The 18,628-nt window shown below is 33.3% G+C and overlaps 1 protein-coding gene across 1 annotated transcript in view; it reads left to right on the top strand.

Annotated features, from left to right (window-relative positions):
• Positions 1-18,327, top strand: part of LOC142982315 (protein sidekick-1-like) — a 75,627-nt gene extending 57,300 nt beyond the window's left edge. Inside the window, exons 6-9 of the mRNA XM_076128757.1 lie at positions 1,195-1,328; positions 1,876-2,078; positions 9,421-9,517; positions 17,894-18,327. Coding sequence (XP_075984872.1) covers positions 1,195-1,328; positions 1,876-2,078; positions 9,421-9,517; positions 17,894-18,006 — 547 coding nt within the window. The 3' untranslated portion in view covers positions 18,007-18,327. The remainder of the gene's footprint in view (positions 1-1,194; positions 1,329-1,875; positions 2,079-9,420; positions 9,518-17,893) is intronic.
• Positions 18,328-18,628: the final 301 nt, after the last annotated feature.

Raw genomic sequence — 18,628 nt, 5'->3', positions numbered from 1 at the left:
CTAGACGTAATCTGTGATTTTCTCTCCGACAAATTAACCCTTGTCATGCACGTCACATTCTGAGACGGTTAATTCCGCTCTCTGATATCCATTTATTATTAAAAGTACGTTTTGTTATGAGATTCGGAAGCTAATTTAACACGTGATGTAGCGCATCACTTGAAAGTAATTAGGTAAATTAATTCTTATTCTGTAGAAGAAGAAGATTTTTAGCGTCATTTTGAACAGTAGGTACAGTAGCGCAATTCTGTATAATCTGTACTGTTTGACATTAAAAATTTACTGCCACAATGCTTCCTACGATGCCCGTTAGAGGCGCTGATCAGATTTTCATACAAAATTTCTCGATGACAAGCCGGTTGTCGGCAGTCGATAGTAATAGAGAATTGAGCTACTGTACCTCGATTCTCTACTACTATCGAGTATTGACAACACACAGGACAATTATTAGTGTGATCCACAAATAATTGTTTCAGGTCTGATTGTAATTTGTGTCCTTTGTTTGTATGTTTGTAAAAGTCCCCGCGACACGAGAGCCATTCTTAGTGTGGCAGTTGTCTTTTAAAAAAAGGAAATTATTTTTTATACTGTGTCCAGTGGTGCACGAATTTCTTATAACATATTACAAATTCATCTTATTACCTGTAAAAAATATTCATTCAGAAGTTCTGAAAAGCGAACAACATTGGGTCTCTATTCGCCGCTAGCTCCATAAATATAACTTCTTATTTACGCACGCCAGACTCGAAATGGGATGTGTTTCTGCTAAAATATTGGATGCGTTTGGATTCCTATCTACACTATTTTAGAAGAAAATTGGTATTTTTTCTTTTGTTTAATCAGATTATACACATAGCTTTATGCGCAAAAGGTTACAGTTCAAAAGAATTTTAAGAAATTGTGCGTTAAAAATATTGTGCTTTAAAACGAAACAACAACGGCCATCTTTTCGTTATGTCTACCAGTTTCTTAGCATATTTTCTATACATCGCAATATAATTCACGAATAATATTTATATAGAGTAAAAACTGGGTAATGACAACGCAAATATTAAACCTTATTAAGTCAAAAGAAAGAATATATACAATTTATTAGTCTAGAATAATAAATGTTATATTTCTAACGCAAACTTATTAGGTTGACACTAAGATTTTTAATTAAACCAATATTAATTAGTTGTGTTTATCGTTTAGGTACCGAGTGGACTTGGCAGGTGAAAATTGGAAGCTTGCGTTAGCTGACGCGAAGGTCCAGGACTCGGGAGTGTACTGTTGCCACGTGTCAACACATCCTCCGATGCTGAGGAGATATATCCTGACTGTGCATCGTAAGTACTTGTACACTTTCGCTGCAAACAAACCCTTTGGTGAGCGTTTTGTCTTCATCAAACGGGTTGTTTCTAGCGTAAGTGTTAAGATATCTATTTTTACCTTACATGAATGCCTAATTATTATAATGTGCCTGCTAAGTGCTAAGCTAATAGTTGTAAGGATGAATAGATAAATAAATAAAAATGTTGTTAACGCGACTTCTTCACTTTTTATACTGAAATATCTTAATCGCATTCGAAAAGCCACAATCGATATTCTCTTGTTTTATTTTCCTAGATACTCAAGCTTTCTAGCACATACACGACTTTGAGGATTTCTAACAAAAAAATCTATTTATATTAAGGAAAATAGAAAGTCAATGGTGTATGTCAAATTTAGTACAGATTTTAACTTATTAAGACTGATGCTAACAGGAGACACGTCAGAAAAGACCTATTTTACCTAAAGTAAAAAACTCGATCTATCTAATTTTTTTTTAATTAGTATTTTTATGATTAAATTAATTAAATGGCTTTAAACTTTAATAACCTTTATTGTCCACAGCGCCTTCAATAAAAATGAGTAAGGAAGCGTTTCTCGAGACGGGCGAGACGCTCTCTCTAAAATGTGCTGTAATGCACTTGCATCCCGGTGAAGTCGTGCCGGAGATGCACTGGTACAGGGGGAATAGTACCGTGTCGTTGGACGAGATAAGAGGTGGCGTGCTCATTGAAACCGATCATATGACTTTGACAAGTCATTTACAGGTAAGAATTAAATTATGCTAACCTCAGTGAGTTTGTTGATATTGTTAATGATGGGTAGGCCCCAACATGTAGTCTGCGAGTGTTTTACACCCAAGACCTAACCCCTCTTTTATTAAGGACCTTCGTCCCGCAGCTATACAGGTTTCTTCTTTTAGTAAGAAATGGTTAAGGACTAAGCCAACAGTGGAACTAAACATAACTATCGAAGAAACACCATTTCATTCTGACATAATTTATTGAAAGCTATTAAGTATTTTAAACCGACTATACATATAAAGAAAGGGATTTTCATTTTAACGATTTGTTTTTCGTACGTTTGAACGAAGTTTTGAATTTCTTTCTCCAGTACAAAAAAAAAACAGTCTTGGTTCTTTTATAGACTCGAAACTATTTAATACAATTATTCCTCCCGCGTGGAAACAGGACTAACGACACGTGACCATTAAAAACCGTGGATAACGAATTCCAATATAAAATTTAGTTATCCTTTATAGCTTAAATCACTCTCCACACTGTACCTAAATCAGTTTTGCAGTAGCAATTTCAGTTGCGATCAATATCGCTCAATCACACGCGGTGCAGTAACGACAGCTATTTTGAATAATAGAGACACGACTGAAGTGTTATGTTAAAATAACAAGCCTCTTGTGTCGGTTAAACGTTTGATGTAACGATGTAAAATTTTGAACGAGCAGGATTTTTTTAATTGAGTTTGCGTGTTATATACATACATACATAAAATCACGATATTTTCACATATTATATTATATTTTCGCAAAAAAAAGTGTTTTCAAAATAGAAGTTTTTAGACAGTGTCACATGGCCACTGTAACTAAACAAAGGCAATCACCGAAAACTAAATGTATTAGGTCGGAGAAAAGTCTTTTCGCATTATAGTATGTATGAACTTGTAATAAAATCTCTTTGGCTTCAAGAATTACAAATGAGTACACGGTTCATAAGGTTCACAACGCAGTTTCTGTTAGCTAAAAATATTATTTGTACGTAACAAATAAATTATTACATTTAGATAACTCCTCATGGCCATTTGATCCCCAATTTGGGTTAGAAACTTATGTATATTTCGCCTTTCTTAAATTAATTTTGTGATTAGAGTATGGCAATGGCACAATGACTTAATTTGTTTTCCAATTCAAAGCAAGGCTTTTCATTTGAAAGCACGTCCGCAGCGGCCTTAACGTCTCAAAACTATCTATAAAACCTAGAGAACCTGTACGAAAGAAACTTCACAAAACAGCAGGTACAGCATTCCATAGTATTTGACCCCGAAACGCACAAACAACCCCAGTTTATCGTATTTCAGGATACATTTTTCCTAAACGAGACTTCACAGAGTCGTTCTAAGCAAAGTATAAATAAAATATCGAAAAACCATCGAGAGTTCCAAAGAATTGAGAGTAACAATCCTTATAGAACAGGCCAGGTGCCTCGAATTTCAGTTATTAGTATTGTGAAACATAGCTTTGTGTTAAAATTGTTGCTTTTGATATTTTCTTTTCATTTGATTTCTTGTTCTTATTAATCGGGCAACGGAAATCGTGTTTGAAAATTTTATTGTTTTGAGAATTGTTACAATTGTTATTTATTTTTCATTTAATTTTAATGGCACATTTTATATGAAACCTGACTTTCTTAGTACCTAATGTAAGCCTCCCACATCAGTAGGGTGATTTTTTACCACTATTTACTAACGACAACCGGCTAACTATCAAGAAATTTTGTATGAACATTCAGATGTTCGTACAAAATTTCCAATGAGCCCGTAGGAACAGTGTTTTACATAATTTTAAATGTAAATCTCTAGGTACTTAATAGTACCGACTGTAGAGAATCGCGCTACAGGTAGAGTTATTGTACAATGATTATACCAAAGTAGTGTTACAAAAAGTTTGAGTAAACAGTTGTGTGAGTACACCCACTTTCCGCTAATTAACATTTTGCTCCTAAATAATAAAAGCAAAACACAGGGCACGTTACTTAACTCTGACCTACTATTGAGTTCATTACAACAGCAATAGGATGAAAATAATTTTGCCCAAATCGGGAATCGAAGACGAGACCACACTTGCACACACACATTTGCACCAAATATACTACAATCGGAATAAAGTCAATACTCCGAAATAAGAATAGAAATTTCCCCTTTCCCATTAAAGGCCTATACAAACCTATCTTTAAAATCTCATTGCTTTACCTTTCATCAACTGTTGCTACGTTGAGAGGTAAAAAATGTGTTTAACTTACAAAATGAGGGTCACTAAGTAAGCTTGGTCCTCGCTGGGGACGTAATTATGTCTGTAAACGTTTATAGTCTGTGGAGATAACAGAGCGTATGATATTTACCGTATGATAGCCATGAGTTAAGTGGTTCCACGTGGTGCGGTGGCAGTGAGAGCGTGTAATTTTGAAAATATATGAAGCAGGTATAAGTGGGTACCTCACACGCAAGTGGTTGCAGGTTCGAACCCGAACAATGAATATGGGTGTATCATATACACCTCTTATACCTTGGGCTATAGCAAGTGTGATATTTTGTATGTATTAATAATGTGAAATTTTGCCAGAATTCATGACACAAGTGATGAACCATTGATATCTCATTTCTTCCCATTTGAGTGTCCCTCTGCTGAGCAAAGGCGACCAAATTTATTCTGTAATTTTGTAATTGATGAAATGTAGCATAGCGATATAATTACGTGAAACTTAAGGTGGAGCCTTTAAGTTCCACGAAATAATATATGAGTTTTATACCACCACGACCTACAAAGTGGTCATGGTCATGGTACGCGAGCAAATCTACGACAATTCACAAAAATCTATTACAAAGCCAATCAGTTTAGCTACAAAAGTATTACAAACTTACAGACTTTCGCATTTACAATATAAGTATGTATTAAATAAAAATAGACGTTGTATTTTCCTCTCTTATTCAGTTCACTTTGTACTGGCAGGTATTATTTTATTCTACTGTTCAAAGGTTTGCTTCACAATATTTAGTTAAACCCTCTTTGTACATGACTAATCCATTCTTTATGTAACTATTGTTTGTGTAAAACGTACTAGAAATACTAAAGTAGAATAATAAACAAATGGATTCGAATTATATAAGTAAAGGTACCGTTTGTGCCTAGATATTTTAGTTAAATTGAATTTGTAAGAGGGTTTTTAGGATAGTATATTGGCCAAATTTAATACAAAAGTTAACAGATAATAGTAAATGTAATGTTTTTAATACAGAATCAAAGTTTTAACCAGTATTTTCTGACATCTCTTTTGACAATATACACGATTTTTTTTTAATTCGACGATTTCACGATTATGTGAAAGTCGATATTTCCACCTGTAACTCTTTCCCGCATAAACGATATTTGCTCATCGTATTATTTTTTTCAAGTTATGCCAAAAAAATAGTTTCTTTCAAATTCGCCTTACCTTTCTATTTCGCAAAGATTCTTAGAACTACTCGAATGCTAGCTTGATAATGATCAGATTTTTTAGTCTCCTTGATATACACGATGACATAGGACTAGGAACACTCTCACGTGATCTAAATTATCAACATCTTTTAAAGAAAATAATACCTTTTTTTAACAAAACCGCTATCACTGACTCCACACAAGCAACTACACCCTCAAGGTTCAGTAATTCTACCTCCCCGTTTGGTCTAAATTGCCGTCATATATTTGCGGGCTAAAGTGTTAGCAAGACTTAAATATTCTACGTAACTCACAACCTGAGTAGCGATACTAAAATGCAATCTTAAAAAACCTCTCTAATAAAATGCTTAGAACTTAGCTATAAGTAGGGTTTTATTAAAATCTGGTGATAAAGAAACCAAAATTAAAAGTGATAAATTCGTTTTGTTTAATAAAAAAGGATATGTTTTATTTATTTTTTTCATTCATGTTTGTGGCCTTATTATTTGGACTTCCTGGACTCATTTAGGCATATTTTTATTATAGATTTTCGTTATTCAAACATGTTGAAGACTTTTAAATTGCAGTCTCCTTCTTCCATCTGCAATGTATCTGAGGCAATTTCTTTCTGGGATGCTCAAATTGACGCGATTGATGACTTCGACCCTTATAGATCTGCATTTAGAGGGCAGATACATTTTTTTCCCATCACAGTTGTTTTTTTTTTCTCAGAAAGAAAACAATCCGTTATTAAGTAAAACGGTATAGACAGACTAAGACCGGATTAAAAAATTACAGCATTGGAGACTTGAAAAATATTTCTACACGATCTATTTACTAATCTATTACTTTATAATCTTGCACTCCTTTTTCGAAAACTCACGCACATATTTATGGTTATTTGTTACTAGCTGACCTCGCAAACTTCGTTTCGCCTAAGAGCCAATTTTTAATAAATAATTCATTATTTCCCCGTTGTAACAATTCCCGTACTTATAAAAAAAAAGAATATATGAAATCGGTCTGGCCGTTCACGCGTGACCAAGGGAAATAGGGATTTATTATTATACATATATTAATATGTCCAGAAATTGAAATCAAAACGTGTACCATTCTAAATGCATCAGCTAAAGCGTCACATATTAAAATTTACTGACTTGATAATGTCATGTGGTCAGTGGTAATTAGCCGGTCGACCGTTGACGAGGGTGATAATGACAAAGTCCTTGGAAGTCACATCAGCTTATTGCAGCGGTATGTGTAAAATAGATCGTTTTCCTAGATTTTGGTTGTAGACTGATGCAATTATTATGTTTAACTTGCATTATATTATTCTACGGAAGTGATATGGTTTTGTTGTTTTGGAGTTCGATGTAGTTTGTTGTGAGTAATTAAAATCTTGCCAATTGTACACATATGTAGGTATGTTATAATACAGTGTTAAACGCGATTTCATAATCAAGATTACGATAGTTTATTTGTTTATTCAACGAATTTTCAATCACGTGGCTAAGATCCGTTGCGTTATATTATGTTAGTAATTTGTTGTATAAAAATTTAAACATGACATTTTAACTAAACCAAAAAGGGCAGGTTGATAATATTCAGCGCATTTTTAAATATAATTTAAAGAACTCTTAACTTTTAATCCATATTTCTCTCACACATCACAGATTATCACTGTTTTTTAAGTCAAAAGACTCGAAATATTATTAAAAAAAAAATCTATTTTTAACAATCACAGCATTTAATATCTCATCAATCTTATTCATTATACGTCCAGGTGACCGAGCTATCTAAACAATATTTTTTCCATTAACTTTTTATCATGCAACCCTTTTCCGGCTTACGTAACCCTACGTGCCAGCTGACCTGTACTGATTCAAATCTTACGCAAAAGAGTTATGTCATTGCTCGTGTATAAGGCCTGGTGCCCACTGTAGGCACGGCTTGGCAAGGACTTTTTCAGTATGGCAAGAACTCTTTCAACATAATAAGAAATTCGTGGCAAACCTACGCCTATATGCACATGGATGGCAAGCTAATTGGTGCAGAGACCTACGAACCTCGTAAATATTTTTTTTTTGTATGGCTAGGACTCCTTTGGCATGCTAATAAATTCTTGGAATACCTACGACCAGACGCACACTAGCGGCAATTATAGTTCGGACTTCCTTAGGTACTTCAAAGTGTACTTGAAAATGCAGTCTGGTCCCTAGCAGAATAGAATAGGGTCTGCAGAATAGTTTCGGGGTATGCGTAGGAATCCTTACGTATGCGTTACGCTGCCGAAGACTTTTAGGATATACGTAGGCGTCCTTACGTTTGCATAACGCTACCGAAATTTTTAGAGGTATGTGTATTGTGTAATCATCTTTAGGTAGTTATTAAGCTGCCGTATTTTTGAAGAGTTCTGTAGTGTATTTTGATAGTCTTGCCATGAGGTCCCCATAGTGGGTGCACTGCCTTATCAGTATAATATTCTGTCGTGATTGAGGTCATAATTTGAAATGTCATTTTGTTATTGACTACAAAACAAGAACATTTCGGTTTCAGCTCTAAACACGGAAGAAAGATTTTATGTTACTTCATGGCTCATCAAAAGGTTTATAGGTATTTTTTAGATCATTTTGACTGTTGTCTCCGATGAACTATGTAGATTTTAAATAACCGTAATTTTTCATTTGTTGTTTTTCGTTTTATGTTACAAGGGAACTCTTTACTGCCGTTTACAAGGTTGCAAAAAACATAATAGTTAACAATATGGCTAAACTCCAAGGCCTGGAGTGAATTTAAAAAACGATTGCTATAGGTCGAATGCGAAATCACCACCTCTCAATCGCTGAATGCCATTGTTATATCGCCATTTCTTAAAAAGCCTGCAAACGTACTTTTTGCTGCAAAAGTAAAATAAATCTTAAACGAAAAACGTCCCTAGTAATTTAGTTCAAACAAAATTCCAGTTGCAATATAAAGGCTTAGATTGCAAGATCTCCTATCTTAGATGATCTTAAGCCAGTCATTTTGGATAGTATCCAAGTCAGCCGCTATCTTCGTTTAAGCCTTCCAGTCTTATTGACCATCTGTACTGGCATAACATTGGCAAATGTAAACCCGGTTTTAAGACGTTGGCATACACTGCCAAGTTTAACTTTAGCCCGGTTTAAAACAATAAAAGTAATGTGTCCTATTTTTGCGAAATAAACTATTTATCAAACAAATAAATTTTATGCAATGACTGCCAAGTACAGCAAAATACATAATTGTATACTATAAGATACGAAGGTATCATGAACTTCGAACAAACGTACGAAAAATCACACTTACTTCAAATAGTATACGGTCAGACACCTATGGAATGACTGCGACAAGGTTTGCTTAACCCACAAATCGTTTACCAACCGGTGAACGCAATTAGGTACCTACACTTAATTGTCATATTTCGCTTTTATTATTTGTTAATGTTATCTTTCTTGCTTCACTCAACACTCCCATTTTGTGTTCTTGCTCAACTTTTTGTCTGTTTTCATACTCATCACTAGTCCTATAAATACGAGACCAGGAGGGCTGTTACATATATCAGTTGAAAACTATTTTAAAGTCACTATGCTGTACATTGTTGTCTCTCTAAGATTACAATGATAAACACGTTACTTCAAAGCAGCAATGTAATATATAGTGATCATCAATTTGTCGTTCACTAGTTGTTAACTGAGATACGTGATAGGCCCACAGTTGTACCAGCAAATAAAAATACCTTTGGAAATTCGACCGGACCATAAAACAGCAACTTAATACTAACCCAATTGCGAACTTCGTTCGTATATATTCGTTTAACAGAAAAATCCGTAGAACAAAGCAATTTAACTTGTAAGGTGGGACTTTAACGTTATGAATTGATGCAGGTGGCTCGGTTAAAAGTGGAGGATGCGGGAAACTACACCTGCGCTTTGGAGTCGCCTCTGCAGATGAAAGCTACGGCCAGAGTTCACGTTTTACAAGGTTTGTTGAACATACTCATCGCTTCTTACGTTTTAAAATGTTACACCTTTTTTATTTTGTTAATACATATTTAGAACAGCTCGCTTCTTATGTTTGTGTAGTACATTTGAAACTTTTATACCGTTTTTTATTTAGTTAATACATATTATATTACATAGACAGCATACTATAAAGAATAAGATCAATAAAATGAATTTTAAAATACGTATTCACAGAAAGTAAAAATTACGTAATACGCTACGCTACAAATAATACGTTTAACAAACTGATCTATAAAAAATATATATTTACAAAAAAAAATATTTACTTAATAATATCTCTAATACTACTGGGCGTCGTTAAATTGTGCTGTCATTTTTCACTCACGGCTGAGTACAGGCCTCTCTTCCATTTAGTTATATTATTGTGATTTAGCTTTAGTTGAAGTAATTCACGAATAAAACATGTTTTCATCCTGTGTGCGGTTCAGAATATCTCCAAATACCTAAGTGATCTTTTTTATCGTAATGATAGAATCTGTTAGCTAAGTGAATTTATATTATCCACTGAAAATCTATTAAGTACATTATTAATCGTATAACTTTACCACATATGCAGATAAGAAAACCCTTAAACGTATTTTTATATAATATAGTTTTTGGGTAAAACTAATTTAAATCTGAACTGACGAAATGTAATCCAAAAACGGTTTAACGAAATGAAAATTTCAGAAAAAGGTTTAACCCTTTAGAAATTCACATTTAATAAAAACATTTCAATTGAAAGTTTGCAATAAAAGACTGTCATTATTTATCATCGAGAATTTAAATATATCGTCATTACGATAATGTGTTTATGCAAACTACATCTATTTTGGTTAAGCATTTGAGGGCTTTGGTAGTGACAAACAGATTAGTATAATCACTTTATTTTAATGCTAAAGTTATTTCTATGAGTGAGAAAACATAATATATAGACATAGTTTTCTAAATCTATTGTGTGTATACTGATTGTACTTTGAAAATCTGTCGTTGCGCTTATAAGGTGCAGCGCAGACGGCACACTTTTTGTGTGCGATCGAGTCTGCAGAATATCATGATAGACATTTAAAAAGAAAAATGTGGGATGAAGTGCATTTTATTATAAGAGTTATAAGTTTACTGTATTTAGGAGCTAGGATTTAGCCATATTTATTATAGTAATCTACGAGAAGTTACGCTGCTGGAAAAATAAATTATTCATCTTTGATTGGATAGTGAAATTCAAAGCTAAAAGTATTAAATGACGATGATGGATTAATATTCTATGGCACTTGCAATAGAGAAAAGGCGTAAAATGCAGCTGCCTATTATGACGCTTACGTCATTTTTACACTAAATGTACGATATCATCCTACATTTTATAGTAATAATATTGTATAATATAACATATATAATAAAGTCACGTTCTTTCCTCTGAGGCTATGGATATATTATTCCAAAAAACAGCTTCTGCTGCTTCGTTTTTATTCAATTTCAACATTCGTAGTTCAAGGCTACGCGTGTCGTAGCCTCGTAGGCAACGCGTAGCACGTAGAACGAAATTCTGTAGCACGTGTAAAATGGCATTGCATTTGGTAAAAATATATTTACCTTTACAAAATGTTTGATTTATATGAATTTACTCGAATATTATACAGTAACAACACTGTAAATGCAAATAAAATAAAAACGTATAAGTATGTTTTTGTTAATTACAAATGTGATACTAAATGAATAAATTTCAAGAGGCCTACTTGGCTGTATACAACACTTGGCTGTGTTATTTAAACTTGCAATATAATATCATGTTTTGTTTAACAAATATTCATTAAATTTCGCTATAAAGTTAAAATATTAAAAAGCCTGTGTAACACATGTTATGAAATTGAAGTGCCTATGTGTTCCACTTTGTGAAGAGTTATAGGGGCATCGCTCACGTTCGAGTTTGTTGACAATAAAAGGAATGTCGACAATTTTTGTCGGACTTTTAAATACAAAAAACAAATTAACACATTTTCCGTACAAGATATACATTCTATTATTGTAAAAATTTAAATTATTATGTCAAAAAAAATATTATGCGATTTTTGATAACAATATTATCGCAACATTCTTTTAAAATACCTATTTTAGTCAGCCAATAAATTATGCTGATACATATTTATAAAAGCCACTACGTCACATGGACACATTTTAATAGCAAGATAGCAACTGGTTTGTATTCTATAACCTTACCATATTTATTTGGCTTTCTTTTTTTAGCATTTGATTCTCTCGAGTTTAAAATTTTTGTAACTAAGACATGCTCATGTATACAAAGTTACTCAACTACTTAATGCAAGCGATATCGTTCGCGTGGTACACCAGCGTAAAGCATCTTTAGTAAACTTAATAGCCCATGAAATTGAAGCATATTTTACTGATAGAACAGTGTATCGGAAGCAAAGGTTACAAAATATTGGAGAGTATTTTGCTTTCAAATAGTGTCGGGTTATTACCAAAATGTACTAATGTTGTGTGTTGAAGAGCTCGTGGCTTAGTTAACAACAGACACGCGGAGCGATCTCTGAGGTTAAGCCTGCCGAGGTTGTTCTGTGGATGGGTAACCATCTTATACATATCGAGTTCCTCCGTGTTTCGGAAGGCACGTTAAATTGTGGGTCCCAGCAGTCATTTTTATAGATCTTTGATAGAATTGAACAAGTAGTCAAGTCAAGTAGTAGAAAAGTATCGTGTTATAACCCAGGTAACCGGGTCGTGGAGGTCCGATAGGAAGTCGCTCCATGTAAAATACTGGTATCTAGCTGCGTCTGGTGAGACTACAAGTCGACGCCAACATAGTCACTAATGTTGTGTGCATTTTTATTATAATTTATTTCAATCTGTAACGACTAAACAAAACAATTCTATAAACATAAGACAATGCAAACAAAGTCACAGTTAATTTTATAGCGTCCTCACTACAGTGCTACGAAATACGTAGCGAGTGTGTAGCACACCTAAACCCGTAGCACATGTACTACATGTTTTCGTAGCGAATGTAGCGAGTATAAAAATACTACAATTTTTATAGTTGAACATGAGAAAATATAACATACGCTAGACTGACAGTTGTAAAACATTTTACTACAAGGCTTTATTGTGAAATATTTCGTTTATATGTAATAACTCGTGTGAAACTCTACTTTGTATTTGTTTTGTGTGAAATTATTACCATTTCAATTTTATACAGTTGAAATTGAAATTAACGTATTGTAATTTAATAACTAAGCTTCTGCCCGCGATGTGGTCCGCGTGTAAAGATTACTCGTGGTAAAAAGTATTCCATGTATGTATTTATAGATGGTTTTATATCTAAATCTTTTTTATAGTTTTCTTTTGTGATTACGTAATAAATATCTATTCGTACACACAAATTTGTAACAGTATAATATATAAGTTCGAAAATACGATGTAATTGGAATATTGTTTTATGATATCCATAAATGACGGTTATATATTTTTTTTTAAGTGCGCACGACCTACCCATCTTATATTTCTTTTGTCATAGCAGATACTTAATCGTATTCTTATATACGTTATCAGAATGTTCAGAGAGTCTTAATGTTAAATAAAATAATAAAAGTCCATCATGCTCATAAAAGTTTTATAAACCAATATTGTTTTTGAGTTTCAATTAGGTTATTTCATTTTGTCATATTTTGGCATATTTAATATAATATTTATAGGCGTGTGCGCTCGTCGTTTTTTTATATTATTATGTGACTTATTGATACTTTGTAAGCGAAACCTTTAATTTTAAAACCTTCATAAATGATTGTAAAATCGAAAACAAGTTTTTTCTGTTCATCTGTAACTGATGCAATGATTTTATAATTTCAAAACTTTTCAGAAATGTTAAGCGCTTAATGTTTTATTGGCCGTCTACCTGACGTGAAACTGTTTGTATACCCAAACAGTTTCACGTCTACTCAAAATATGAAATAATAATCAAACTCAAAAAAAAACAAATCATTTATTAATTTAGATCAAATGCTGACACTAAGGATACTCAATGATACAGAGAGTATACTGCGTAATAAATTAAAAGAATCTTGATTTTAAAATTAGCTGCACTAGCACAGCTTAGTGAAAACAGTCACTGTTACTTGAAAATAGTTTCAAAATAACGTCAAATACCATTTCACTAATACCTGCCGTTAATTTTATACGCCGCGTTTGTTCTCACAAACTAATATTTGTACAATAAATAGGTAACAGTCGCCGATAAATTGTTTCTAAGTGTTACAAATGTTCCTTTTCTTTTAGTTTTGGGCTAGAAATATTTTGTACTAAGTACTCATATTGTATCGGACTTAGGTATTGAAGTGCTTTTGTTTCATAAGAAAATGACGTTTACATAAGTTTATGAGTGCGTGAGACGTCTTTTGTACTTATTTATTTTATTGCGTTACTTGTTACTTTCTTAATAGAATCTTGTTTTGGGTTTTTATGTTTGTATATTTGCTACCTAAATGGCCTTTGTATGCCTAAAAATTTGTTTGTTGTCACTTGTCCAGCAATTGGTGGAGTCAAGGCCTAACCCTTGTTTGAGAGGAGACCCTTGGGTTAAAAATTATATATTTGCTACAAGCGTCTTTTCATTTCCCGAAATTAAAAGTTAGTGTGTCATTCAGAAGTATTTGCTAGAAAAGATAACTTACATACATCCATTGAAAAAAATCGAATTTAAATATTATTGAAATTCAATCCAGCAAAGGGGTAAACGGGTTAATATAAAACGTTCGATGAACATAGAGTCTATAGTTTATATTACACCGCAGTAAGAATATCACGGGAATTGTAAGTAACCTATGTTACGAGTAGAAATTATTAAATAATACACGTATAATGTTAGAGACAGTAATTCTTTTCCTCGGTCATCTGGCTCTTATAAAAGTGTCACCGGTACCTTAGCAAGTCATTCTGCTTTGTATCCACCTCTCACCGTGTTACTCTCATTAATAATATAGAATAACATTTTTATAGAAATTTTCATCGCTTTTCATGCAATTTAGATTAGGGATATAATATTATTTTTATAGACTTTAAGACATTTAATAAAAATGGGTGACTTCAGTCATATTATTATGGCTTATTACCCGCGTAGTACCTATACTCGTAAAATTACCGAGATAAAAACTACTAATGTTTTTTAGCGCATCTCAAACTGTCTTTGTACATAATGTCATCCATACCAGTTCAATGGTTTAAGCATGAAGAAGAGACACACAGACAAATAAATAGAAATACTTACATTTTGATAATATTATAATACAACGGGTCTTAAATGCGATTGAAAATTAAAGGTTAGGATACGTTATTTGTTTACCCGAGGATTCGATCGAAAAAAAAACTTACGTTTCGGTTGAAAACAATTCCATTCGTTCTTCTTGTTCTAGAAAACGATATCGAAGCAATTGTATCGATTAAACTCGATAGCTTTAGCCCAATTAGCCTTAGAATTCATTCGATCGACTGACACCTGATTTCCTCGGAGTTATTAACGGTAGTTAAAGACCTATTTATACTTCTACAAATTCTAAAGCTATTTTTTATTGAAGATAGTTATTTAATATTACCAAGACTGCCTCCGTAGTGCAGTGGTTTAGGTCACCACGCTGCTACCATTGTGCCGGGAGGTCGTGTTCGATCCACAAATACTTATTACTGATCTTTTTTTACTTTGTGTCCGTTGTTTGTATGTTTGTAAAAGTCCCAAAAAATAAGAAAAAAAAAATGGAACGCGTGACGTTATTAATTTTATCTTATAGTTTGTCAACATAGTGTCAAAGTTGTTGCCAGAATTAAGTTGGAATGGTTTAAAATTTATCATGACATGTAATCTCTATGTATAAGTGGGCTATTTCATACAAAAATCCAACTACGCATAACGACTGACGCAGGTCAATGGTAGATTCGATTGACAAAGGTAAGGCACAAAATTGACGGTTTTACGTGCTTTCTTAGCCTCTGGGTAAATGACCTCTATTCCTTACACCGAGTAATCACTGAGAATTAAATTATAAAAAATTGTAGGTATTATTGTTGAGCGGCAATGTCGAATTAAACCTCATACAGCGTTATTATTCGATACAATCTATACTAATATTATAAAGCTGAAGAGTTTGTTTGTTTGTTTGATTGTTTGTTTGTTTGTTTGAACGCGCTAATCTCGGGAACTACTGGTCCCATTTTAAAAATTATTTCAGTGTTAGATAGCCCATTTATCGAGGAAGGCTATAGGCTATATATCATCACGCTACGACCAATAGGAGCAGAGTAACAGTAAAAAATATTACAAAAATGGGGAATTATCTTAAGTGACGCAAGCGAAGTTGCGCGGGTCAGCTAGTTATCAAATAAAGCTGAATATTCAATAAAATTCATATATCAAATTTCAGAGCGTAGAAAATAATAATAGACAGAAAGTCGCTTTGCACAAATTAAATGAAGTCCAAAGTTCGACGCTTCTGATCAAATACACATTTTTAGGGATAGACCTGTTTTTTTTTCAACTATTTTTTGCCCAAACGGTTTTATCCGAAGCAGAGGTTAATTAACATGTTAGAAAAAAAGTAAAGCTCCACTGTAATGGAGATTTCGATTTGGTTGAATAAAAACTGTTTGTGATGTCTGGGAATGTTTTTGTAAGCTTTTAATGGTAGTTCTTCGAATTTTACTTGATCTAGGCTTTTTTGTTGGTTTTGTGGCTAACAATTAGAACATTACTGTAATTTTCTCTGCAGCGTTTTATGTATCATGTTCAAAATTATTAATAGCAGTCATAATTAGTATCTTAAGACAGAAAACTCCAAGATTATGCAACTAGATGAAAAAAAACAGTTATATGCGCTTTATAGGATTTATTACCATTGCGTTGAAACGGCAAATTAGTTTTTGTTGACCTTGAATTGTTGACAATGTCACTGGCAGTATCTTGTATTGACATTGACGATTAAACTTAAGGCATTGACTTTAATTACTCGTACAGTCAACTAGATATAAATAAAAATGAAATGTCTCACTGCTGGGCAATGGTCTCCTCCCGTAATAATAGGGAGTGGTTACGTAATTTATCTTTATAAGTATGTAGTTAGAAGTATATCAAAATCAAAATCAAAATCAAATCATTTATTCATTTAGGTCAAATATTGACACTTATGATAGTCGTTACAATTACTGAATCTACCACTAGCTCGGAAAGGGGGTAGAGCCTTATGAGAAGAGCTAGCGAGAAACTCACGGCCACTCTTTTTAATCGCCAAAAAGTTTTACAATGTGGTTGATACAATAATTGATCATGCGAGGAGCTGCCAACAATCAGCGATATAGACTAAACGTCAATTAAGTTAAATGAACATAGCTAGGTTATTTATTAGTCTCTGATCATACCGTATGTTGGGAGCACCTACTAGCATGTGATAATAAGAATATGGGCAGCTAGTGAGCACTCTGGTTGTGAACATTATAAAAGAAAAAAGTGACAGTTTTATGAATAACATCAAATTGTACGTAACATCACCTATTTGCATCATTAATTGCCCATATTTTACAATATTTAGACCTACTGCTACTGAGTTTATACAATTTATAGCAAAGTTCCCTAATTTCAAAGAATCCTAATCAAGCGAGCGACTAATCCCAAGAGCTATTGTCGTTTAGATACTCATCAATTCTGTAATAAGCTTTCCTAACGAGATGTTCCTTAACAGCAACTTTGAATTTTGGCAGGGGTAAATCCATGATGTGCTTTGGAAGCTTGTTGAAGAAACGAATGCCGAGACCTACAAACGAATTGTGCACCTTGTGTAAACGATGATGGGGACCTACTAATTTGTGTCTGTTTCTAGTGTTGTAATTGTGTCTATCGCTATTTGTTGCGAAAGTCCCTAAATTTTGTTTTATATACAACAAGTTTGCAAGCACATACTGTGATGACACCGTCAGTATCCCTATCTGCCCAAAAAGCTCTCTCAAGGAGTCTCGCGCTCCTAAACTATAAATTGCACGGATAGCTCTTTTTTGAAGGACAAAAATAACATCTATATCAGCAGCCTTACCCCACAGTAATATACCGTAAGACATGACGCTGTGAAAATAACTAAAGTAAACCAGTCTTGCCGCATCCACACCAGCAAACTGTCTTACTTTTCTGATTGCGTACGCGGCGGAGCTGAGTCTTCCCGAGATATATATAAGTATGTTTATCAGTTATTTGGTTACCATAGTACAAGCTCAGCTTAGTTTGGAATCAAATGACCGTGTGTGAGTTGTCCAATGATATTTATTTATATTAATGATATTTACATAAAATAATGTATCTTCTTGTCAACAGGATCGAGTCTGGCTGAACTACAAAGCGGAGTTAAGACAACAACTAGCTACTTGAGCCTTCTTCTCGCTTCTTTGATAGTAGCCCTCAGTACACGGTACGAAGACATAAGGTGACCTATTTAGACGACTTAATCATGGATGCTTAGGATGGAAGAGAGCAGGAAATAAATTTTAGAAGACGTTTATAACAGTGCCGTTTTACCCTTTTATTTGTAATGACGTTAGGTGTGGGATTAAAACAAATAGTTTAGTGCCTATATAAAAATACGCTTTATACCTACAGGGGTAGGCAGGAAAAAGAGAACACCACATAAATGGTTAAAAGAATAACGAAAAAATATGATGTTTTGGTACTTTTCAATTGGGATAAATAAGAAGATTTTTGTACAAAACTCGGTCATTTTGTTACCTATTCTGATATTTTGTAATGTTAAGTTCATGTAAACTGGTTCAAAGAATTAAAATAAACAGTACTAGATTATTCATCAAAAATCCTTGATATATTTAACAAAAACAATACATATTTCAAAATTAATTATGCTAAACTAATCTACCGATTTTAATTATTATATGTTCAGAGCCATTCAACGTGAGTGAAATTGGATCATCAAACGTTCACTCATTTGACTAAGTGCCATTAAATCATAAATAATTGATAAACTAATGTTGTTATTGCATCCATTTTGTGTTACTGCAAACATATTATATTCTAACTGTTTGCCGCACACATTATCAA

Source organism: Anticarsia gemmatalis, chromosome 21 (assembly GCF_050436995.1).
Source record: "Anticarsia gemmatalis isolate Benzon Research Colony breed Stoneville strain chromosome 21, ilAntGemm2 primary, whole genome shotgun sequence".
Lineage (NCBI taxonomy): Eukaryota > Metazoa > Arthropoda > Insecta > Lepidoptera > Erebidae > Anticarsia > Anticarsia gemmatalis.
Note: the sequence above shows the minus strand (reverse complement) of the source record. Positions and strands in the feature narration are given on the sequence as shown.